At 43.2% G+C, this 22030-nt stretch overlaps 2 protein-coding genes across 4 annotated transcripts in view; both read right to left on the bottom strand.

Annotated features, from left to right (window-relative positions):
• The window catches only part of STAMBPL1 (STAM binding protein like 1), a 45535-nt gene extending 24068 nt beyond the window's left edge, over positions 1-21467 (bottom strand). Inside the window, exon 1 of one of the 3 annotated variants that reach the window (XM_081104424.1) lies at positions 21002-21467. The gene's annotated coding sequence lies outside the window, so the exon portion shown is untranslated. The remainder of the gene's footprint in view (positions 1-21001) is intronic. The other 2 variants (XM_081104426.1, XM_081104425.1) reach the window with 2 other exon arrangements.
• On the bottom strand, positions 6092-6667 carry LOC308529367 (ADP-ribosylation factor 1-like; the record flags this gene model as incomplete). Its single annotated transcript, XM_081105432.1, has 1 exon — positions 6092-6667. The coding sequence occupies exon 1, from the start codon at positions 6629-6631 to the stop codon at positions 6092-6094; it is 540 nt and encodes a 179-aa protein (XP_080961558.1). The 5' UTR covers positions 6632-6667.
• Positions 21468-22030: the final 563 nt, after the last annotated feature.

The raw sequence follows: 22030 nt of genomic DNA, 5'->3' as shown, positions 1-22030 counted from the left end.
CATGCCTGCAGCCTGGCTGCAAGAGTGGCTGAAAATGCAAATACACAGCTCTTCACACTTCCATGGTAGGCAGTGGGATGTGCAAGGGAGAAAAGACAGCTTCAGGGCTAAGTCACCCAAAACAATGGTAAGTATGCACAAAAATCAAACACACTTCTCTAATGACCTTTTAAATGTATGAAATGTTTAATTCAATATATCTTAAACACCATTAACTCCCACACATAAACTTATGTACAACTCAGAAATAGAGAGTCCAACTCCTCCAAATCTAAGATGAAACAAGTTTGTAGATTGGTTGGTCAACTTACTATTATTCACCATTAACTACTCCATGGCACTGATCCTGCCTTAACTCCTTTACTTTTTTTTTTTTTTAACTCCATTCCTAGCACTTATCAGTTGTAATATGTTACAGTTACTAAAATCAACATAAACAGGTTCTCTTGATCAGTGGCTGTTAAAATGTAGAAAAGGTCCCCAAGATCCTATTCAAGGGTATATGTATGGTCAATATCCTATATAATAAAAGCCTAATATACAAATCGACCAAACAGTAGAACGACAGGTCACTATGATGTACACTGACACAGCGGGCAGATGCTCAAAATAGGAGCTGCCCCAGGCCAGCCAAGGTGGGTGTCAGCAGGCCCCCTCCGTCCCAAATGCCCCACTGGTGGTAGCAGTGTGGGCTGGTGAGCAGGCGGCACCAGGTCAGCCAAGGCAGGAGCAAGCGGGGGGCCCCCGATGACCCTGCTGGTCAGCACACAGATTGGCCCTGATCGCCAACCAGGCCTAGGGACCCTACTAATGCACGAATTTCATGCACCGGCCCTCTAGTTATTTTCATAATATTACTGAAACATTACTTGCTTTTTACCATCAACCTCTAACAATTGTATAGTGGGATTTCCAGAGGTTCAAGTTCATGCAATGCTTACTTGAATATGCCTATAAATGTCTGTTTTAATATGGCAAATAGAAATAGATGTAACCCACACAGCTTTTTAGTGTCCTTAGTAATTTTTAAGAGGGCAAAGGGGTCCCAATACCAAAACTGCTGCTCTACATCAACTATGCACACAAACACACAAAGCAAAACCAAATAGAGCCCCTGGCCTTCAATCTAACCAGACACATAGAAGAATCTAAAAGAGGGAAAAATGAGTGTCAAGTGTCACCTTCCATTTGTGCTACTGAGATCTGCTAAAATAATTAGAAAACTGAGCGTACAGTAAGAGATACCTTACCTCATACAACCTGAGGCCCATGGGAGCAAATGCAGCCCACTGCTGCCTGTTCTGCAATACCCATTCTCTTTTTCTAATATAAAAATGTAATTTTTAGCTGCTACAAAGCCACCCAGGTAAAACCGACAATTTCCAGCCTTTCTTGGAGTTAGGTCAGCTTAGTTCGGGCCAATGGGGTATGAATAGAAGTCTGGATCCTACCCTTTAAAGGAAGGGACATGGCCTCTCCATTGCCCTTGGCCTTCCTGCCTGCCGGCTGGAATACTGCCACACAGGTGAGCCATCCTCAGTCACCAGGAGGAGCCATGGCAAAGCAAGAAGAGAAGAGGAGTGGTCTAGTTTGCTTGCACGCAGACCATGATGACAGAGACCAATTTCCATCCTGTCTAGTACTTTGTCTTTGTTTAGGCAGCTGTATCCTGACACAGGCACTAAGTTTAACCTAGACAGGATGATTCAGTGTAGCCCAGGGAGACTATTGCCAATACCGATAATGAAATACACCTCTTCCCTCATCCCTCCCGCCTCGGCACTATGCCTGTCCCGCCTCCCTCCACACCTTTGGCCCAGGTACAGGGAGAAGCAGAAATATCCTCACTTCCTCCTTTCCTCCCACAGCGCACCTGAGACCTGCCCAGCCTGGGAGATCCCACTTATCCAACCAGAAGTTGCACTTCTTTAGAATCTGTATCACATAATCCCTCAAACATAACAGATGTAAGCTACAGTCCCAAAGGCAATATTTGGTCATTATAAATGTTTAATTTAGCTGTTACAGTAAACTTAGATTTTTAGTTAGTTATTAAAATTTAAAAATTGGGAAATTCATACAAAAATTCAGATTTCAGCTTCTCTTTAAAAAAAGTGATATATATATATATATATATCTCAGAGGATCTGGCACCACTGTGCCTAGTACCTGGAACATTTCATTGTTATTATTTATCTTCTATCCTGCATTTAGAACAGTGACTGCTACTTAATAAGGGGTCAATATACATTCGTTAAATCAATGAATGAAGAAGCAATTTCCTTAAAGTCCACAGTATACTTTCCATCACATTCCCAGGCATGTAATAGAAGCTTAGTAAATATTTTGTCCTAGATCCATGCTAAAATATGCCCTCCCCCCACAAATGCACCAGCCTTTAAAAGCTTATAGGTAGCTCACTTAATTCTCTCAATATAGGTTGATTCGTTGTTTTCAATCATATATTCATTCAACAAACATTCATTGTCCAGATGTGCCAGGCATTGTTCTAGGTATGTGGAGGATGGATAAAGTTTGCAAAGATTTCTGCCCTTGTGGAGTCTACATTCTGGTCAGGAGAGACAGGTTAACAATAAACATTTTGAATAAATAAATTACATAGTAAGTTAGAAGGTAATATGTCCTCTTGAAAAAAGAGTAGAGACGAGAATGGTGGGAAAAGAAATCAGAGAGGCAAGGAAAGTAAGGAGGTCTTACAGATCAACATTCGGACTTTCACTGTACCTGGAGTGAAATGGGGAGCTATAGGGTATTGAGCAAAGGTGTGATGTAAATGACATTGTTGTTTTCAAAGAGACCTGTGGGTGTGCTGGTGAGAATAGACTATGGGGACAAGGGAGGAAGCAGGATGTCAGTGGGGAGAGGTGACAGTGTCTTGGGTGGGACGGGGAGGTGGACAGCAGTGGATCAAGCTGATGCTGGCAGAGCTGACTTGTCTAGCTCCTCACACTTCAGCAGCTATGGTGTAATAAACTTCAGGTGTAAGGGAGAAACAAGACACCCAGAGAATACCAAAGGCAGGAGGAAAACACTCAACGTCAGGCAGGAATAAAACATGAATTCTCTTTTCTCAGTGGTGGATTGACGTGCGCTGGGGCACTGAGCACAAAGGCAGCGTAGCGAGTCAGCCTGGGTGTGAACGTGGGCCCTGTATCTACTTGCTAGTCATCCTTCCTAGACCCTCGCAGCTCACTTTCCTCATTCCCACGCAGGCTCATCACACCTGCTTCATCACTCCAGCGTGGCTTACGCAAATAGAAAACATTCATCAGGAATGCTTGATTGAATGTCGACCTGCTCCCCACTCCCCACCCTAGTACAGCCCACATTCCTGATGTGATAACATCTGAACTACAGCCTGGGACACATTTAACCTGTCATGTACCCCTTGAGAGTTAAGTTCCTTTGCTTTAGAACTTCCTATCTTCTCTAGCCTCTTTGCCTCACTGTATAGCCTCTGAAGACACAACCATTTTCCTCTTTAACTATCCTTCTAAAGAGGAGTAGGGAAGCCCTAGCTCAGGGGTCCTCAAACTACGGCCCGCGGGCCACATGCAAATACAAATATTGTATTTGTTCCCATTTTGTTTTTTTACTTCAAAATAAGATATGTGCAGTGTGCATAGGAATTTGTTCATAGTTTTTTTTTCAACTATAGTCCGGCCCTCCAACGGTCTGAGGGACAGTGAACTGGCCCCCTGTTTAAAAAGTTTGAGGACCCCTGCCCTAGCTGGTTTGGCTCAGTGGACGGAAGGGTCCCAGGTTCAATTCCTGGTCAAGGGCACGTGCCCGGATTTCAGGATCGAACCCCAGTTGGGGGCATGCAGGAAGCAGCCGATCAATGATTCTCTCTCTCTCCCTCTACCTTCCTGTCTGAAATCAATAAATATATATTTTTTTAAAAAATTAAAAAGAATAGTAGGGGAATGTCTGCTTCCTGTTAATCCTGACATACAAGGCCTTGGGGAACCAGGCCCAGAGGAATTATCCAAACCATATATTCACAGTGAACACACAAAGAACAACCCTTCTATGTCCCATGGATTCAGCTAACAAGTAGCTCCTGGAACCAACTAAGCAGTCCCCCAAGGGGCCCAGAGAGCATGTGGCAAAAGTGAGTGTGGTCCGTGAGTGGCCTGCGAGGGGCAGGAGCCCCCTCCAAAGTGCCATTTCACAGCTCTGAGCTCATGGCAGTTTACTCTCCCTGCGCCCTCACAGTGGTACAGCCCAGCAGCAGCACCCTTGATGTAGGGTCCCAGTTTGATGTCTCCATGTCCCAACTTCCCCGCAGGAAATGTGGAAGCAGCTGGGCAGTCCAGCCTCTAAAAACCAGCAGCAAATAATGCCAGGACAGAACAGCAAGAAAAATATCTGGCCTCGCCCAGTGTGTATGGTGTGACCTTTTTAGCTTCGATTCCGTTAACTTTCTTTTTCTTCCTTTCTTTTTAAATACCTTTTTGGTGGCTAAACTCAGAATCCTGACCCACTTTCACACCCAAAGCCACATTTCCCGAATACAGAGAAGACACTTGCAGGCAGGGCACAACCTCCCTAGAGACTGAGCACCAGAGGAGAGCCAGCGAGACTTCGCCCAAACGCCTCACCTTCTCCCTGGCACCCTGTCAACCTGAAGGCTGTGGTGAACTGGATCAGCAGGTGAGAGAGGCCAAACATCTCATGCCACCCCCTGGAGTCTCATTTCTAATTGGCCAACCAGCAGCCTTCCTTTACCCCACTGGGTCAGAGTTCGTGCTTACCTGATGCCATGTACCGCGCTGGAAATAAACAAAGGAAGTTGTCATAACGTAGACTGTGGGCTGCAGTGATCTAACCTGATTTGGATAAAGGGAGGTAAACTGTCATTCTCCCACTTTAAATGACACAGCCAGAAAGGAGGATCGCCCGAGTCATGCTCTGACAGATGGGGACCTGCTTTAGGGAAAAAAATGACCTGGGCTGTTCATCGTGAAAGATTTAAACATCCAGTTAGTACATCAACAGTCACTTTGATGTTTTTATACTCAATGCCATTCTATTTTCTTAATGAGATGATTTAATTAATATGCGTAAGAAAACACTGGAAAATAAATTTTAGGTGTAAGGGAGAAATTCAGATTTGTACACACTTATTTTGCCATCATAAATCCATTGGAGCATGTTCACTTTGTTATCCTGTTGTTGAAATACTAAAATTTCCTGGAAATTATGTATTCTAAAGAAAAGCCACCCATAAGCCACTAAAATTCTAATGTACATATTTTCCTTTTTAGTGCACTTTGCTTTTAAGAAAATGCTATCCAGAAGTTATCTAATTCAATGAAGCATGAGTCAGAAATAAATTTTTAAAATAACATCATCTTCTTGCCTGCCAGTTGCCTGAAGCTCAGAGATGAGGTCAGTCCTTAGGCATTATTAATGAACTTTATTTAATTTTCATACATTTTCTAAGGACAGTACTTCAGCAAGGTCAATTGAGTACAGCACTACTATTGAAAAGCAAAAGCTCTCCTGGAACGCTTCTCATTTAGTGCCCCTCCCCTGTTCCCCAGCCGCAGGCATCCTAACTGTCCCACATGCCCCAGGAACCAGCTGCATTCACATTCTCAGTCATGCCCCAGACAATCCCTTCAATGCGGTGGACAAAAGCAAAACAGTCTGTGTCCATCCATGGCCTTCCAGTCATCCATTTCTAAATGCTTAAACAGCAGGTGGCGGTCTGCTGTTCCTCTTTGCTCACTACTCATCCCTTTCCTGTTTTCCTTCCCCATAGCTGACATCCCTCTACTTTATTTATTTATTTTTAAATATATGTTTTTATTGATTTTTGGAGAAAGAGAAATATGGATTGGCTGATTGGCTGCCTCCGTTGCATAATGCATGTGAGTACCAGAAACAAGAATTATTTAAATAAAAACCTGGGTGTAGGCTGCATCTACACATGCACAGCATGATGAAGCACAGAGACCAACCATGGGGACAGCTTCCGGCACTCACACCACAGGGATACATCTGCCAATGGACAGGAAAGCGAGGGTGAAGGAGGGAGTGAGGGGGAAGAGAGGAGTGTGGCTCAGTTCTGGTTCTGGAACTGATTGGCCAGCCAGTCCAGTCCCTCATAGAGCCCAGCCCCAGTGATGGCAGAGGTGGCCTGAAGGTACCAGTTCCTGTGGTGCAGAGAGTGCAGGCCCAGCTTGTCTGTGATCTCAGCTGCGCTCATGGCATTGGGGAGGTCCTGCTTGTTTGCAAGCACTAGCAGGACAACATCCTCGAGCTCTGTCATCATCCTCATTATCTCCTGTCTGGCCTCGTCCATGCGTTCTTGGTCAGTGCTGTCAACCACAAAGATGAGACCTTCTCCGTCTTTGCAGTATCGGCTCCACAGAGGCCGGATCTTGTCCTGGCTGTTTACGTCCCACACGACGAAGCTGATGTTCTTATACTCCAAAGTCTCCACATTGAAACCTATCGTGGGCATGGTTTGCACGACCTCATTCAGCTTCAGTTTGTACAGGATGGTGGTCTTCCCCGCAGCGTCCAGGCCCACCATGAGAATGCGCATTTCTTTTTTGCCAAAAAGGCTCTTAAAGAGATTTGCAAAGATATTTCCCATGCTGTAGACCAGAGGGAGTAACAATGGCCAGAGAAACCCTTGGCAGTCACGGTGCTGCTGCTGCTGCTGCTGCTGCTCTGAGCCAGGCACTGGTTCTATTTTGTCACTCTAGCAGATATTTGTTGACCCTTATTCTAATTCTTTTCATTGCTCTGACACTTGCACACTCACTACCAATTAACTCAGTATTTAAAGTTCAAAGTCCAGAGAAAGTAAGTGACTGGTGCAGTTTCAATTGGTCTAGATTAGATGATTCGTCACCATCATCCTGGCTCAACAGAACTGTTTTACTGGACTCTCCTCAGGGTGGCACTTGGCTAGGATGATGAACCAGGGGGCAAGGCACCTATCTATAAGGAGTCATTGCGGATCACTTCAGGGACCACTTCAAGAAGTTTGGCCAGCGCAGTACCTTGCACAACCTATCTCCCAGGCACAGAGCATCCTTCTTTTTGTCCCTGCAGTTCTAGGAATCCAGGGGAAGTGAGATGGCCTGTGGAAACTCTGGGAATCTCTGGCTTTTCTTGGAAAGTTGGATTTCTCTCAACACTGCCCCATCATCCCTGAAGAAGCAACAATTGACTGGAGCTGAGTAGAGACTTTTATTATTATTATTATTAATTAAATCTTTATTGTTCAGATTATTACATTTGTTCCTCTTTTTTCCCCCCATAGCTCCTCTCCACCCAGTTCCCACCCTACCCTCCTCCCTCACTCCCCATCCACCGTCCTCATCCATAGGTGCACGAATTTTGTCCAGTCTCTTCCCGCATCCCCCTCACCCCTTTCCCCCCTCAAGAATAGACAGTCCATTCCCTTCCTATGCCCCTGATTCTATTATAATCACCAGTTCATTCTGTTCATCAGATTATTCACTTGATTTTCAGATTCACTTGTTGATAGATGTGTATTTGTTGTTCATAATTTGTATCTTTACCTTTTTCTTCTTCTTCCTCTTCTTAAAGGATACCTTTCAGCATTTCATATAATACTGGTTTGGTGGTGATGAAGTCCTTTAGCTTTTTCTTATCTGTGAAGCTCTTTATCTGACCTTCAATTCTGAATGATAGCTTGGCTGGATAAAGTAATCTTGGTTGTAGGTTCTTGGCATTCATCACTTTGAATATTCTTGCCACTCCCTTCTGGCCTGCAAAGTTTCTGTTGAGAAATCAGCTGATATTCGTATGGGTATTCCCTTGTAGGTAACTGACTTTCTCTTGCTGCTTTTAGGATTCTCTCTTTGTCTTTTGCTCTTGGCATTTTAATTATGATGTGTCGTGGTGTGGTCCTCTTTGGATTCCTTTTGTTTGGGGTTCTCTGCGCTTCCTGGACTTGTAAGTCTATTTCTTTCACCAGGTAGGGGAAGTTTTCTGTCATTATTTCTTCAAATAGGTTTTCAATATCTTGCTCTCTCTCTTCTTCTGGCACCCCTATAATTCGGATATTAGTACGCTTGAAACTGTCCCAGAGGCTCCTTACACTATCTTCGTATTTTTGGATTCTTTTTTCATTTTGCTTTTCTGGTTGGGTGTTTTTTGCTTCTTCGTATTTCAAATTGTTGAGTTGATTCTTGCAATCCTCTAGTCTGCTGTTGGGAGTCTGTATAATATTCTTTATTTCAGTCAGTGTATGCTTAATTTCTAGTTGGTCCTTTATCACAACCTCGAGGGTCTCATTAGATTTCTTGTAGATCTCATTAAGTTTATCGGCAGTTTCTAGAAAATTCTTGAAAAACCTTAAAAGTGTGGTTTTGAACTCTATATCGAGTAGTTTGCTTTCCTCCATTTCTGTCATTTTTGTCCTTTTTCTTTGTCTCTGCACTTTTTATGCTTCCCTGTGTTTATAAAATGGTTTTCTGTGCTGAGTGTCCTCTAGGGCCCAGTGGTTCAGCCTCCCCAATTACCTGAAGAGGACACTCTTGGTGCACCCCCCCTGTGGGCTTTGTGCACAGTCTTGTTGTAGTTAAGCCTTGATTGTTGTAGTTATCACTGGGAGAAACTGATCTCCAGGCCAATTGGCTGTGAGAATCAGCAGTGGGAGAACTTCTGTGCTGGAGACACCCCTCTGGGGCAAGACTTGCTTCACTGGGGCTTTGGTGCTCACTGAGTCTGCCCCCTGAGTGTGTCCTTTATGGTTCCACGGAGCTGCAAACTGGATGGTCCCACTCTGACCTCTGGGTTTCCTGGCTCCTGGATCTCTAGGGAGGTGCTAATCTAGCCTTTGCCTGAGGCTATCCAGCAAAAGCCTCCCTGCAGGGCTTGGGCAGGGCAGGTCCCCCGGGATCAACAGGGTGGGGCTAGCAGTTATGGCTGCTCTCAGTCTTGCCCTCAGAGGCTCTGCTTCTCAGTGTCCTGGTAATTGCTGTAAGCCCCTGGGAGAGAAAGCTGCCCTAGAGTTCCGACCGATGCCAGACAGTCCCACTTCTCCCGTATGAGTCTGGGTCCCTAGAGACTCTCCCGGAACTGGAGCTCAGAGCCTGAGACTCCCTCCCGATTGAAAACAACAACCGTGCCCTCAGCCGCCAGCCCACTCCGCATGCACCTCCGCACCTTTGTATTTTACTTCCGTACTGCGCCTCCTCTGAGTCTCGATATGTTTTTCTCTTTCCTTCTAGTTGTAGAATTTCCACTCAGCCAGCCTTCCTGTGGTTCTGGATGATGTCTGTTCCATCTTTTAGTTGTATTTTTGAAGTGGTTGTTCGAGGCAGCAAACTCCGGTGTTTACCTATGCCGCCATCTTGGTTTCTCCCAGATTCCATCCCTCTACTTTAATGTTAAGTTTCCTCCAAGTGATTCCTAGGCGATCTACCCTGTAATTACTTGGTGGAAGAGGAGAGTGGTTATTACAAGAAACAGATTTCTAGGCCCCAGCAAGTCAGACATTCTGGGAAGGATATCCCATGAATCTCTAGATTGATGAAACTAGATAAAGCAGCCCTGGAGACCTTTTATGCACATTAAAACTTGAGACTCACTCTATCAGAAAACATTTCTCTAAGAGAGTTATAAATGACTCCCAAATACCTGGCATTAGTCAGCTGAATATTCCCTACTTTAGAACAGACTCTTGCCTTGGCTTCAAAAAGTAGACATATTTCCTTTTTCCTCCTACTTACCTCACCCTGCATCTCAACTATTAATCTTTTGTCTTTCTTCTTAACATACCTTTATTCTGTAAGATACCTTTTTTTTCATGTTTCAAGTAAAGCTTGCCCTGTACTTCAGCACTGTGTCTTCAAATGTCCTCCATCCATTTCCACCAGGACATCCAACTGATTTCTCACTCACTAAGTTTCAAGGCTGCTATGTCTTTCCCACAAATATTACTACCAACTAAATTCATTCATTCATGTCTTTATCCAAAATAACTTATTAAGCACCTAGTTTGTGCTAGCAGCTAGTGATACAATGGTGAGCAAAAAGACAGTATCTGATCTTATAAAACATACATTCTGCTAGAGGTATGGGATGGGGCAGATAGGTATAAATATACTAAACAATTATCTGCACCATTATATCATTAAAACGGTGGTAACTGCTACAAAGACAAAATATGGGCAACTTTTTAAACATGTTTTTATCGATATTTAGAGAGGTAGGAAGGGAAAGAGAGAGAGAGAGAGACATCAGTTGGCTGCTTCCTGCATGGCCTCCACTGGGGATCAAGTCTGCAACCCGGGCATGTGCCCTGACTGGGAATCAAACCTGTGACCTCTTGGTGCACAGGTTGATTTTCAACCACTGAGCTACACTGGCTGGGGGAAAAAGGATTTTTTAAATATGCATTCCTGTTGAAGAAGCAATTCCAATTCTAAGTTTTCTTCATTGACTATCCTACCCAAGTAATTCTCATTCTCTCTCTCTCTCTCTCTCTCTCTCTCTCTCTCTCTCTCTCTCTCCAGCATGGTTTAAAAATATTAACATTTTGGAAATAAAATTAAATAGCCATCAGAAGGGGGTTATTTAAAATAAAGAATCTCTACTTTTATGTATATATGCATAATCCGTGGACACAGACAGTGGGATGGTGAGGGCCTGGGGAGGAGGGGCAGAGGGCAGGAGCGGGCTAGAAGAGGTTAATGGGGAAGAGTGGGCGGGGGGGGGGGGGAGAGGAACTATGTAATACTTTCAACAATAAAGATTAAAAAACAAACAAACAAGAATCTCTATAGAGGGTGAAGCCATGAGAACGGGCTTACATCCATACTCACGGAATCAGAAAGTTGTTCAACTTATAGCATTAAGTGAAAAAAAGCAAGTTGTAGAATAATATAAAGTATGACTCTATCCTATAATACTCTAATATACATGCATTTAATGTATATTGGCATTTGCAAGAAAATAGTCCAAACAATGTATACTGAATGTTTCTCTGCTGTTCTCTTAAAGATGGAATCATGAAGGATTTTACATTTAGTTCACTTCTGAACAATTTGTTACAAGTCTGTTTCACTTCATAATCAGACAAATTACACTTTTTTAAGCCTGTAAGTTTTGAGTAGGTAGCTCCAGATTTGAACTCTAGCCCTGCCACATCTGTGTTTCCAGATGTGTGACTTTGATAAATTATTGAGTCTGTTTCTCTGATCTAAATTGAGAATCATTGTGTCCCCCTTGCTTTGCAATATTGTTAAGGCAGTTGTAGTTGTAGCGGCTATTCAAGGGCTAAATCCAGAAGGGCTGGTCTGGCCTGTCGGCTGAGCTGGGTGGTCTTAAGTGTCACACCCACACATGCAGTTGCTGGAAATAGAAATATACTGGCTACAGATCTGGGACACACAGCCAGAGAACCTTGCTGCATAAACCCTTCACAGTCAGTCCTGCCAAATTCGAGGCTCTAATTGCTCACCCTAGTTCCCTCTGGCCTTTATGATGACAAACCAGTTGGCTTTGCCCACGTGTCCCTTAATCCTGTGATCTGGACCGGGTACTGTATGTCCCTAGCTCCGATGTAATGCTTATTTCATCAGGTTAGCTCTCTGTTCCAAAATGCACTCTGGTAACCAAGTGCCTACAGAAAGAGGTCTAAACACACTCACCAGCCCCTCGGGGCCAGAGATCTGACCCCTTTTCTTGCGCATTACTAGATTTCATTTTCCACTGTCCCCCAAAATATGTCTTCCCCTACTTCCTTTTTTGATCAAACACTTTATGCCCTATCCTGACATCTGCCATTCTGTCTAAAAACTCCCACCAGCCCTGTGGTTTTCTGAATCTGTCCATCAAAAAACAGGTGTTATTAAGAAAATGAAACAAGTATAGAGTGCCATTATGAAAACTCCAAGGCAGCCTTGATGTGTATGTTATGCCATGAAAATGTCTATGGAAATCAGGAGGTAAAATGCAGAAAGGGTAACAAAAGAAGCACAAATCTGAATATAAAATTAGATTTAGCTTTTATGTAGGTTTTTTTTCAGTGTGGTTTAAGTGACCACCTGTATCAAAATCCCTCAAGAAGGTGGTCAAAATGAAGGCTCCCAGGCCCCACCCAAATTTACTCAATAATCTATGGGGGTGGGATGGAAGACATTTTGTTTTATTTTCGGGGGGCGGGGGGACCCGTCTGAGAAGCACTGCCCTAGTTACCTTTCTAAGGTTTTCAATAACATTATATTTGCCAAAGAAAAATAACCTTTATGTCATAACAGGGTGATGGTCATTTACATTTCTTTCAAATCCTACATTTTAATCTATTGAATTATTTCTTAATTGAGAAAATAAAGTTCCATACCCACTAACAATTCCAACTGATTTGCATCTTCTTATTTATTTTTCTTAACATACTATATTGATTCAGTTTCCAGTTTCTCTGCCCCACAGAACAAAATCAGAAACATATGCAGGACTTAATCCAGGCCTCTCTTTTCATTCGTTCCTCCTCTTAAAGAAAACTTATCTTGTGGGACAGTTTACAAACCAACGTTGCAAGGACAAAACAGACTGGGAAAGAGCTAGAGTCCATCCACCAGAAGACTGAAGCAGAAAGGGCTCTGCTCAATGGTTGAAATGCTTATTTCCAGGATTAAAAACTATGGCTCCAGCAACAGGAAAAACACACTCACCTGGTCCTTAGCTGAGCTGAATTTAACCAAGATCAGCATTACTGATTGTAGTCTTCCTTCCACCTTTAATTAAAAGGCGCACAATTGCCCAGCCATTCGAGTTTGAAATGTAATTCGAGTTTGAAATGTAAACACTCTCAAAAGGGACCCACACTGGAGTTTCTCTCTGAACCCAGAAAAAGGCAAAACAGGCAGGCAGTGTTCACCCGAGCCAAGGAGGGTTCAACATGAGTCATCACTGGCTTCCTGTTTCCAAATTCTCCCAGACAGTCATCAAATCAAACAATCAGAATGAATACTAGTAAGTTGTGATGGGTCCCTGGACAGTTAGTTCTTAGATGAACTCTTACTGAATTTGTGGTTCAGTCACTATGATGCCAATGAAACATAAGTATAGCAGAAGTTTAAAGAACAAAACACCAAATTCACCAAAACTCAAATTCTATCATTCTTAATCAAGTTTAAACTCACTAAATTTTTTGAAGTTTATCTTTGTTGGTGAAAGTATTACATATGTCCCCTTTTCCTTCCCCACTGACCATCCACCCTGTCCCCACCCCTCCCCGCTTCCAGGCCTTCACTACACTATTGTCTGTGTCCATGGGTTATGCATATATGCATATAAGTTCTTTGGTTAATCTCTTCCCACCCAACCCCTCCCTACCTTCCCTCTGAGATTGGTCACTCTGTTCCATGCTTCTATGTCTCTGTTTCTATTTTGTCATCAGTTTATTTTGTTCATTATATTTCACATATGAGTGAGATCATCTGACACTTGTCTTTCTCTGACTGGCTTATTTTTCTTAGCATAATACTCTCCAGGTCGCTCCATGCTGTGTTAAAAGGTAAGAGATCGGAGAACCAAGATGGCGGTGTAAGGTACAGACCTGTGCGTGCTGCCTCCCACAACAACATTGAAAATATCAACTATAAGACAAAACAGCTATCATTCAGAGCCATAAGAAAGCTGGCCCAGTGGAAGTTCTACAACTGGAAGGAAAGAAAGAAGAGCATTGAGACTGAGTAGGATATGCAGAGGCACCAAGAACAGAGGTACGGAGTCGCGCGCCAGGCGGGCTGCAACTGGATGCACATTTTTTTTCAATCGAAAGGGGTTACAAACTCTCGAATCCAATGAGCTTGTTTAGGGCGGGATTCTGAGGTCCCAGACCCCTACTGGGAGAGGCAGGATGGCCTTGCAGTGGGTCAGAAAGCGAGAGTGGCTTTCTTGCTGAGCTGCTCGCCGGCACTCAGGGACGCTGAGACGCGGAGTCGTGGAGAGGCGAGGAGTCGCAGAGACGCCATTGCTGTTTGCTCTGCCCTGGTGATTCCCTGAGACCCTGCCCTACTCAATTTACATCACCACCCAAGCTGTGCCAGTGGCACAAAAGGAACCACATGCGCTTTTGCAGCTTAACCCAACAAACTGCAGATTTCAACTCCTCGCACCCATAAGGGACACACTCAAGAAGCAGAATCAGGTTCGGAGGAAGCCGGAACGGGAGCCTGCTGGGCCGGCAACATGGAACCGCAGTACCAGCAAACAGGTCCACCAGATCCAGTATCACATGGGACGTCGGGAGAAGGCAGACAAGCAGTCTGTGCACTTAGTAGAAAACAAAACCCAAGCAAGCATACCAGAAATTCAGCCAGCAAGAACACCTGGAGATTTTGTCCAGCAAGGAGCTGCCCAACAAAAGATAGAATGCCAAACTTCGTGTTGCTGAGAAGGCCCCATTGAGGCTGAGATGGCCCCGGTGAGGCTGAGATGGCCCCTGTGAGGCTGAGACGCCCCTGGTGAGGTTGAAACGGCCCCGGTGAGGTTGAAACAGCCCCAGTGAGGTTGAGACGGCCCCGGTGAGGTTGGGACGGCCCCTGTGAGGCTGAGACGGCCCCTGTGAGGCTGGGACGGCCCCTGTGAGGCTGGGACAGCCCCTGTGAGGCTGAGACGGTTCCTGCGAGGCTGCGACGGCCCCTGTGAGGCTGCGACGGCCCCTGGGAAGCCAAGAAAAATACCACATGATCTCACTCATTTATGGATAATAAAGACCATTATAAACTGATGAACAAAAATAGATACAAAGGCAGAGCAGTATTGAACAGACTGTCAAACTACAGTGGGAAGCCTGGGGAGGGTTGGCGGGGGGGAGGGGGGGTTTAAGAGATCAACCGAAGGACTTGTATGCATGCATATAAGAATAACCAATGCACACAAGACACTGGAGGGTAGGGGAGGCCGGGGGAATGTCAAGGGGGAGAAAAAAGGAGACATGTGTAATACTCTTTGTAATACTTTAAGAAATAAAACAAAATTAAATTTAAAAAAAAAAAACATGAAAAAAAAAGGTAAGAGATCCTTCTTTTTTTTTTATGGTGGTGTGGTATTCCATTGTGTAAACATGGCATAACTTTTTTATCCACTCATCTATCAGAAAGAATATATGCACCTCTATGTTCATAGCAACGCTATTTATAATAGCTAAGATCTAGAAACAGCCCAAGTGCCTATCAGTAGAGGAGTGGATAAACTCACTAAATTTAAAAACAGTTCCTTGACAAGGAATTGAACTTTAGTTAAATAATGACATGTAATTTACAAAAAAAAAGGTAAAACAAAGGAACAAAGGATGCACACCATATTTTTAAAGAGAGCTGAACATTTTTCTTCAACTAAATAGTCATGTTTTACCCACAAACTTTACACAAAACCAAGAAAATTTTTTGCTTCCTTAGAAAAAAACAATACTAGTTACACATTTCTGAAAGTTAGTTATAAGAACAAGAAATTATATAAGGACTAATATAATGTTAAAATATTAAAACTGGTGATGGCATATTGCATCCTAAAGCAGCATTAAGGAAATTAAGAATTTTGTATTATTGGTTGCTATAGCAGCCTTCCCACCTATAATTAAAATCTGGCCTTTTATAACTAAGACGTAATTACTTCAACAAGTCAAAGAACAGCTAAAATTTACTCTGTGGTTAATCTATAAAATATTCTGAATAAAAACAGTTATAAAATGTCATCATAACTCCACTGTCAGTCATGAATGAGAGATATATACGATTCTAGGAGTATGGAGAGAGGTGGATGGCACAGAAGTTTTTCAGAATACTGATACCTGCCCAATAATTTAATGTACACATTCTCATTGGTAACATTTCTCCTTATACCTAATTGTTCATTATATATAACATAAATGTCTCCCTAATATAATGCACTACATATTATATATAAATTATAATGTATACATTATACCATGTATACATAGAGAATGTATATATAAGTATACTAGTATAATACATACCTAATATAATGCATATAACATCTTCATATGACATATATAATATATATTATATAATTACATAATATTACATTGCACATTATTTATATAATATATAATACTAGAGGCCCAGTGCACAGATTCATGCACCGGTGGGGAACCTTAGCCTGACCTGCAGGGATCAGGGCGAAACTGGCTCTCTGACATCCCCTGAGGGGTCCCGAACTGTGAGAGGGCACAGGCCAGGCCAAGGGACCAAACCAGTGCACAATCGGGGTCTGGGAGGGACCGCAGGAGGGCTCCAGGGCGTGTCCTGCCCATCTCACCCAGTCCCAATGTTCATTAGATTCCACATATGGCTGGACCCCAGCAGCAAGCCAACCTACCGGTCAGAGCACCTGCCCCCTGGTGGTCAGTGCACGTCATAGTGACTGGTTGAAAGGTCAAATGGTCAGACACTTAGCATATTACGTTTTTATTATATAGGATAAGCTATATGCTATACACTATATTAGGAAGACATACCTCCTTTCTTCCAGCTCAGAATCACTGGGTATAAGGAGAGATGTTACAAATAAATATGTATTGCATATGTCAACTCTTAGGCAAAAAAAAAAATAAACAATTTTTAAAGCAAATGTAAAAATACAAATTGAAACACTTCTTAATAAAGCACTTAATGAGAAATACCACTTACAAAATACTAAATACAACTAAAGCAAAAACTTTATACAAGAATCTCTCTGTACCTCAATTTTTAAAGTTGTTTTATGAATTAATAAATAACAACAACAAACACATACAGCACAACTTTTTGCCAGACACTTCTAATCACTTTTCATTTATACCTATTTATTCATTTAACCCTCCCCCAGGTCTTATGAGAGGAAAATTAATATCCCTGTTAAAAGATGAGGAAACTGAGGCTCAGAGAAGTTAGTAACTTGCCCAAGGACACACAACTAGTAAATGGCAAAGAGAATTCATGTTCCTAACTCTGCCATCACCCTTAAGATAATGTGTTAAGCCTTTGCACAGTGTCTGGCATATAACACATGCTCAGGAACTAATATTTATTACTAAATATCTGTCAAATGTTTGCAAGATTCTGAGGTTACACTAGGGCTCAGTCAAAAAGAATGTGGGTGATGTTCCATGAATATGGAATATGTGAATGATGACCCTTGTGCCACAGGTTTACAATCCCTCTTGCACATAAAACAAAGACTTCTGATGTCTGACTGTCTTGAGTTTTTGTTTCTCCATTGCAGCCTTTGGATGAAAAGTGCGGCTATCATTATCTGACACCAGATTAACACCTCCACTCCCTCTTTCCACTAATCCACTCCCCACCCAATGGCCAAAATATTCTTCGAAAAGATGCTTTCATCACTTAATCCTTTCCAGGAACCTCCCTTGAATTGGCCACCTTATCTAATCAAAATTCCACTCCCTGGCTTTCACAGGCCTTAGTACGGCATGAAAGGAACAGGCCTTTAACCCTTGTTCAAGTTCCTACTAATCAAGTAAATACCTGATAAGAATGGCCATGTTTCATTATGCAGAGGATATCAGTATTTGTATTACTTCAACACAGTGATAGCAATTTTTTATTGTACTTATTTTGGACATAGCCTATTAGAAAAAAAATTAAATGTTTAAGGGTCTCATTTAATTTTTGTTCAGAATAAAACAAGCTTGATTGGAGGACATGGACAGAAGAATGCCAGACAGAAAATGTGCATTATTAATATGCATGATCATGTTAATATCCAGGCAAACTTCAGACAGCTTTCTAATAATCTTTAGTCCTGAAATTAAAACATGAATCATAGGCTAAATTTCTAATGACTTGGAATGGAAAGTTAGAACTATTAAAAAAAAAAAAAAAAAAAGCATAGCACTCTTAATATCCAAGATCATACAATGCAATCATTTCCAAGAGGACTTTAAAAGGCTAACTAGAGCAATTAAAACATGAATTACTGCGCTTATATAAAGGAGCTGCTTTTAATAAACGCAAGTTACTAAGTAACCGCCAGTCTGAATTAGTTTCTAAGCCAGCCAAATCAATGGACAAACACAACATGGATGAAATTAAAATTTAGAAAGAAAATCAAATGCCATGTGCTGTGAACATTTAGCCATTTGCCAAAGGTTTCATTGGCTTTTCCATTTAGCATGAGGAGATGCTGGATTGTACTAGAAACTCATGTGATTTGCTTAGAAATGCAAATAATCTGTGACAAAAGGCACATCCAGATTATTCCTGGGCTGAACATCCTGATGTCAACTCAGGATTTTTTTTAATGTAAGCTCACACATCTCGCTGGACAATTCACATGTTCATGGAGTGAGCAAGTCAACAGGTGCCAATACAATACTTGTTGTCTGTTTGTTTGTTTTATCTCGAAGGGATTGTTATTGTTCCTTGATGGAGGAAGTTGATCTTAGTTGAATATATGCATGAGCTTCAATTTGATGAAAGGTTCCTATAAAGTTATGGCTAAAAACAATCAATACTAGATGTGAACTAGTTAAGTTGGGAAGTAAAGACATTCCAGACTTGTTTTTCATTTAACAAACATTTATTGAGCATCTGTGATCCGTTAGCCGGAAGGGACAGAAAGCTGACTCTAATATTTTCAGGGATGACTATGAGTCATTTTTTTGTGGTGTCATTTGAAGTTACTTATAAATCTTTCACAGGGTTGAGAAAAAATGCTAGCTTTAGACAGAATCCCAAATCCAGCGGATTAGAATGTCTCTAATTTGTAAATGTATCCTCCGGGAAGGCACCTGGCATTTCCTGGGTAGCATCTACATGTTTCTTCTACCCCTCATATGTTGAGCAAGAATTACCAGACTTTTCTTCTCTGTGAAAAGCAACCTCACTCCCTGGATTGATGCTGTAAGTAGGACTGGGAAGAGTCCTTGAAGGAGGAATATGATCAAACTGGTTTAGTTAAGGCCTAGGTGCTAAAAAAAAAAAAAAAAAAAAAAAAAAAGTGACTATTACTAACAGTTCTTTAACTATTTTTATCAGTCCTTCTCAGGAGCCAACCCAGAGACATTCTCCTCTCCAGGAGCAAATCTCCTCGGGAATACTGCTCCCCTCAGTGTCTCTCTCTAAGCCTCACACTGGCAATCAGTCCTATGAAACAAGGCAAAAGTAGGCAAGAAACTGGCCCTCAAGACCACAATATGGGTAAAAGACTAGGATCATCTGTATGATCATTTAAATGTTGCTTGTTTTATTTAAAACAAGCAAACAAAACAAGACAAAAAAAAGTTTCTTTTTAAAATTCCCAAGAATCAACTGATACATAAATTCCAGTTAGATTCCCTAGTGGCCCACAATGTGCTGGATATATGCTTGAACTGAAAAGAGGCAGCCAGTTCATTTTCCAGGTAGATTCCAGTAACATTTCATGGCTTCGAATAAAGAAGCTGTAATGGGGCCAGTAGTAAACAGGAGGAGTCTATTTCTCAAAGGCATTAACTTGAATTTTTAAAAAAAAATTTGACATATATAGCTACGAAATGCTACTATAATACAGTTATAGAGTACATTTTTGAAATTTAATTGAGCATCCATTCCACAAACATAAATAAGACTGTCCATTGAAACAAGGTCTGGGGAAAAATAAAACCCAGTGGCTTAATCTCTATAAAGCCATCATAGAAAACTATGAATAAAAACTCCACACAGAAGTCAAAATGTCAGGTATAGCCCTGGCCAGCGTGGCTTGGTTGGTTGGGTGTTGTCTGTTGCATCAAAAAGTTGATGATTTGATTCCTGGTCAGGGCACAAGTTGGGGTTTCGGGCTAGAAACCCAGTGGAGGGCATGCAGGAGGCGGCCGATCAATGATCTGCTCTCACATGCGTGTTTTTCCTCTCCCTCACTCTTCCTTCCTCTCCAAAAATCAATAAAAAAATCTTTAAAAAAAAATTCTGGTGTAATTTATCTGCTGGAACAAATCTGCTGTATTTATTACCATTGACAGGGCCTTGAGCATGAAATCATAAATCAGCATCTTACTCATATTCATTATAATTTCAGAAACTCCCTAAAACCTAGGGCTTCATTTTCTTCTTAGTGACTAACAGGATGCTTGTCAATCACTGTGATCAGGGGAGCTTAGTTGGAAAGATGTCTGTTTTCTTAACCACCTGATTTCCAGAAAGCCATCCTATCCCCAAGGCACTCAAACACTTAAGATCCTCCCCCTCCCATCCTCTACTTTAGATCAACTTCTGTTTCTGGAATTACTTATGACGTATGCAATTTTTAATTTTTTTAAATTAAATTTATTGGGGTGGCATTGGTTAATAAAATTATATAGGTTTTGTAGTATTTTTAATTTCACCCTAGGCTCTTGGCTATCAGCAGCGTGGGTTGTTGTTTTAGAGAGTTCTGGAAAATTATGTTCCAGTGACATTATACTTCTTTGTGCATTTCATTGAAGATATTCAGTTAAGATGTAAATTACTCATGAATTACTTAATGTCTTAAGACAGTTTATGCTAATAAACACCATAAAAGTAAACGCCATCTAGAGGCACGTCACATGTCCTGCTGGGGCAAAGGTCTGCGTTCCCAACCCTCGCCCTCCCCTCTCCACACCACGCACCCCCAAAGACAGCGCGGTGATCTCTTTCAATGACGACACCGTCTCCAAGTCGGAACCAGAAACACGCTTGTAGGTCACTGGCAGAGTCCCGCCCTGCCACCCAGAGCCACAGCTTCCTGCCTTCCCCATCAAGGTGAAAGGAACCCCCAGGAGCCGGCTGGGGGCGCACAGAAGCAGCGCAGACGCAGGCGGACGATCGGGGCACTTGGAAGGAAGTGAAGAAGCAGCAAAAAACATTTTCTTCCCGCGGAACAAACCCCAGACCCGACGCCGCCATCGGAAGAGGGACAGGGGCGCGCCAGGCCACCGTGGACACGGACCGACGGGTACCCTCGCTCGTGCCGGGGCGCACTCACACTCACGCTGACAGCGCGCGCGCCTACTCACCAGCAGCCCTGGATGTCCGGAGCCCGCGTGGGGCGGCGACTGCAGCGGCTGCCCCCGCGCCTGTCGTGTGGCCTTGGCATCCGTCTGGCCGCCGCAGTCCCGGCCGCGCTGGCTTTTGCTAGAAGGCACTGCAGCCCGGCGCTATGGCCCCCGGCGTGGAGGCGCCAGCCCCATGGCCTCGGCCGTGCGTCCACCCCTCTCTGTGGACCTCTCGATGGAGCTTTGTTAGTTTCCCTCGCTCTGGCTGCGTGCGTTGTTCCCCTCTTCCTCCTCCCCTTCGCTGCCGGGGGCCCCGCAGCACCGGGGGCGATCAGAGACCTAGCAAAGCCACGCGCAGGCAGGGCCGATCCGAGCCTGCTGCAGCCGCCCCTGCAACAGGAAAAGAAATTGTCGCTGCGATGGTCCCGGCCTCCCCTGCCCCGGCCCCTGGGTGCCGCCTCCGCCTCTGCCCCGCCCCCTCTTCCGCGACTGCGGCCTCCCGCATTCTGCAGAAAAAGCTCGCAGGTGGAGGCAGGTCCCTGCGGTTGCCCTAGAGCGAGAGTCAAATGAAAGGGTGCGACTTTCTCATCGGAAACCCAGCAAGTCCCCTTCTTGGCCCAGAACCACCCAGACTCTCACTTAGCTCCACCATTCATTTAGCCAAAGTGGACAGGAATGGGTGCCTTTTAAGACTGCAGTGTACACACCGTGATGCAGATGGATTTGACTATGAACTCCACTGGAGTCAGGCAAAAATGGGGTTTTAAAAGAAAATCCCACCTATACCTCCTATTAGGAATTCCATCTTGAGATTTATCCATAATCTGCCCCCACCATGAAATACTTTATCCTCTTCCCCACCCCACCCCCACTTTGTCCCCATGGGTAATGCAAACTATTATGACATCATCTGGATATTATTACAATTATCAAGTGCAGGGTCTTTAGTATGGTCCTGGTATTGTGCCAGACACTGCAAACATTGAAATCTTACTTCATCCTCTCCACAGCCCATATAAGTGGTACTAATTTTTTCCATGACGGAGACAC

This window comes from Myotis nattereri, assembly GCF_964212035.1.
Source record: "Myotis nattereri genome assembly, chromosome: 13".
Lineage (NCBI taxonomy): Eukaryota > Metazoa > Chordata > Mammalia > Chiroptera > Vespertilionidae > Myotis > Myotis nattereri.
This window is presented reverse-complemented; position numbering and strand designations above follow the sequence as displayed.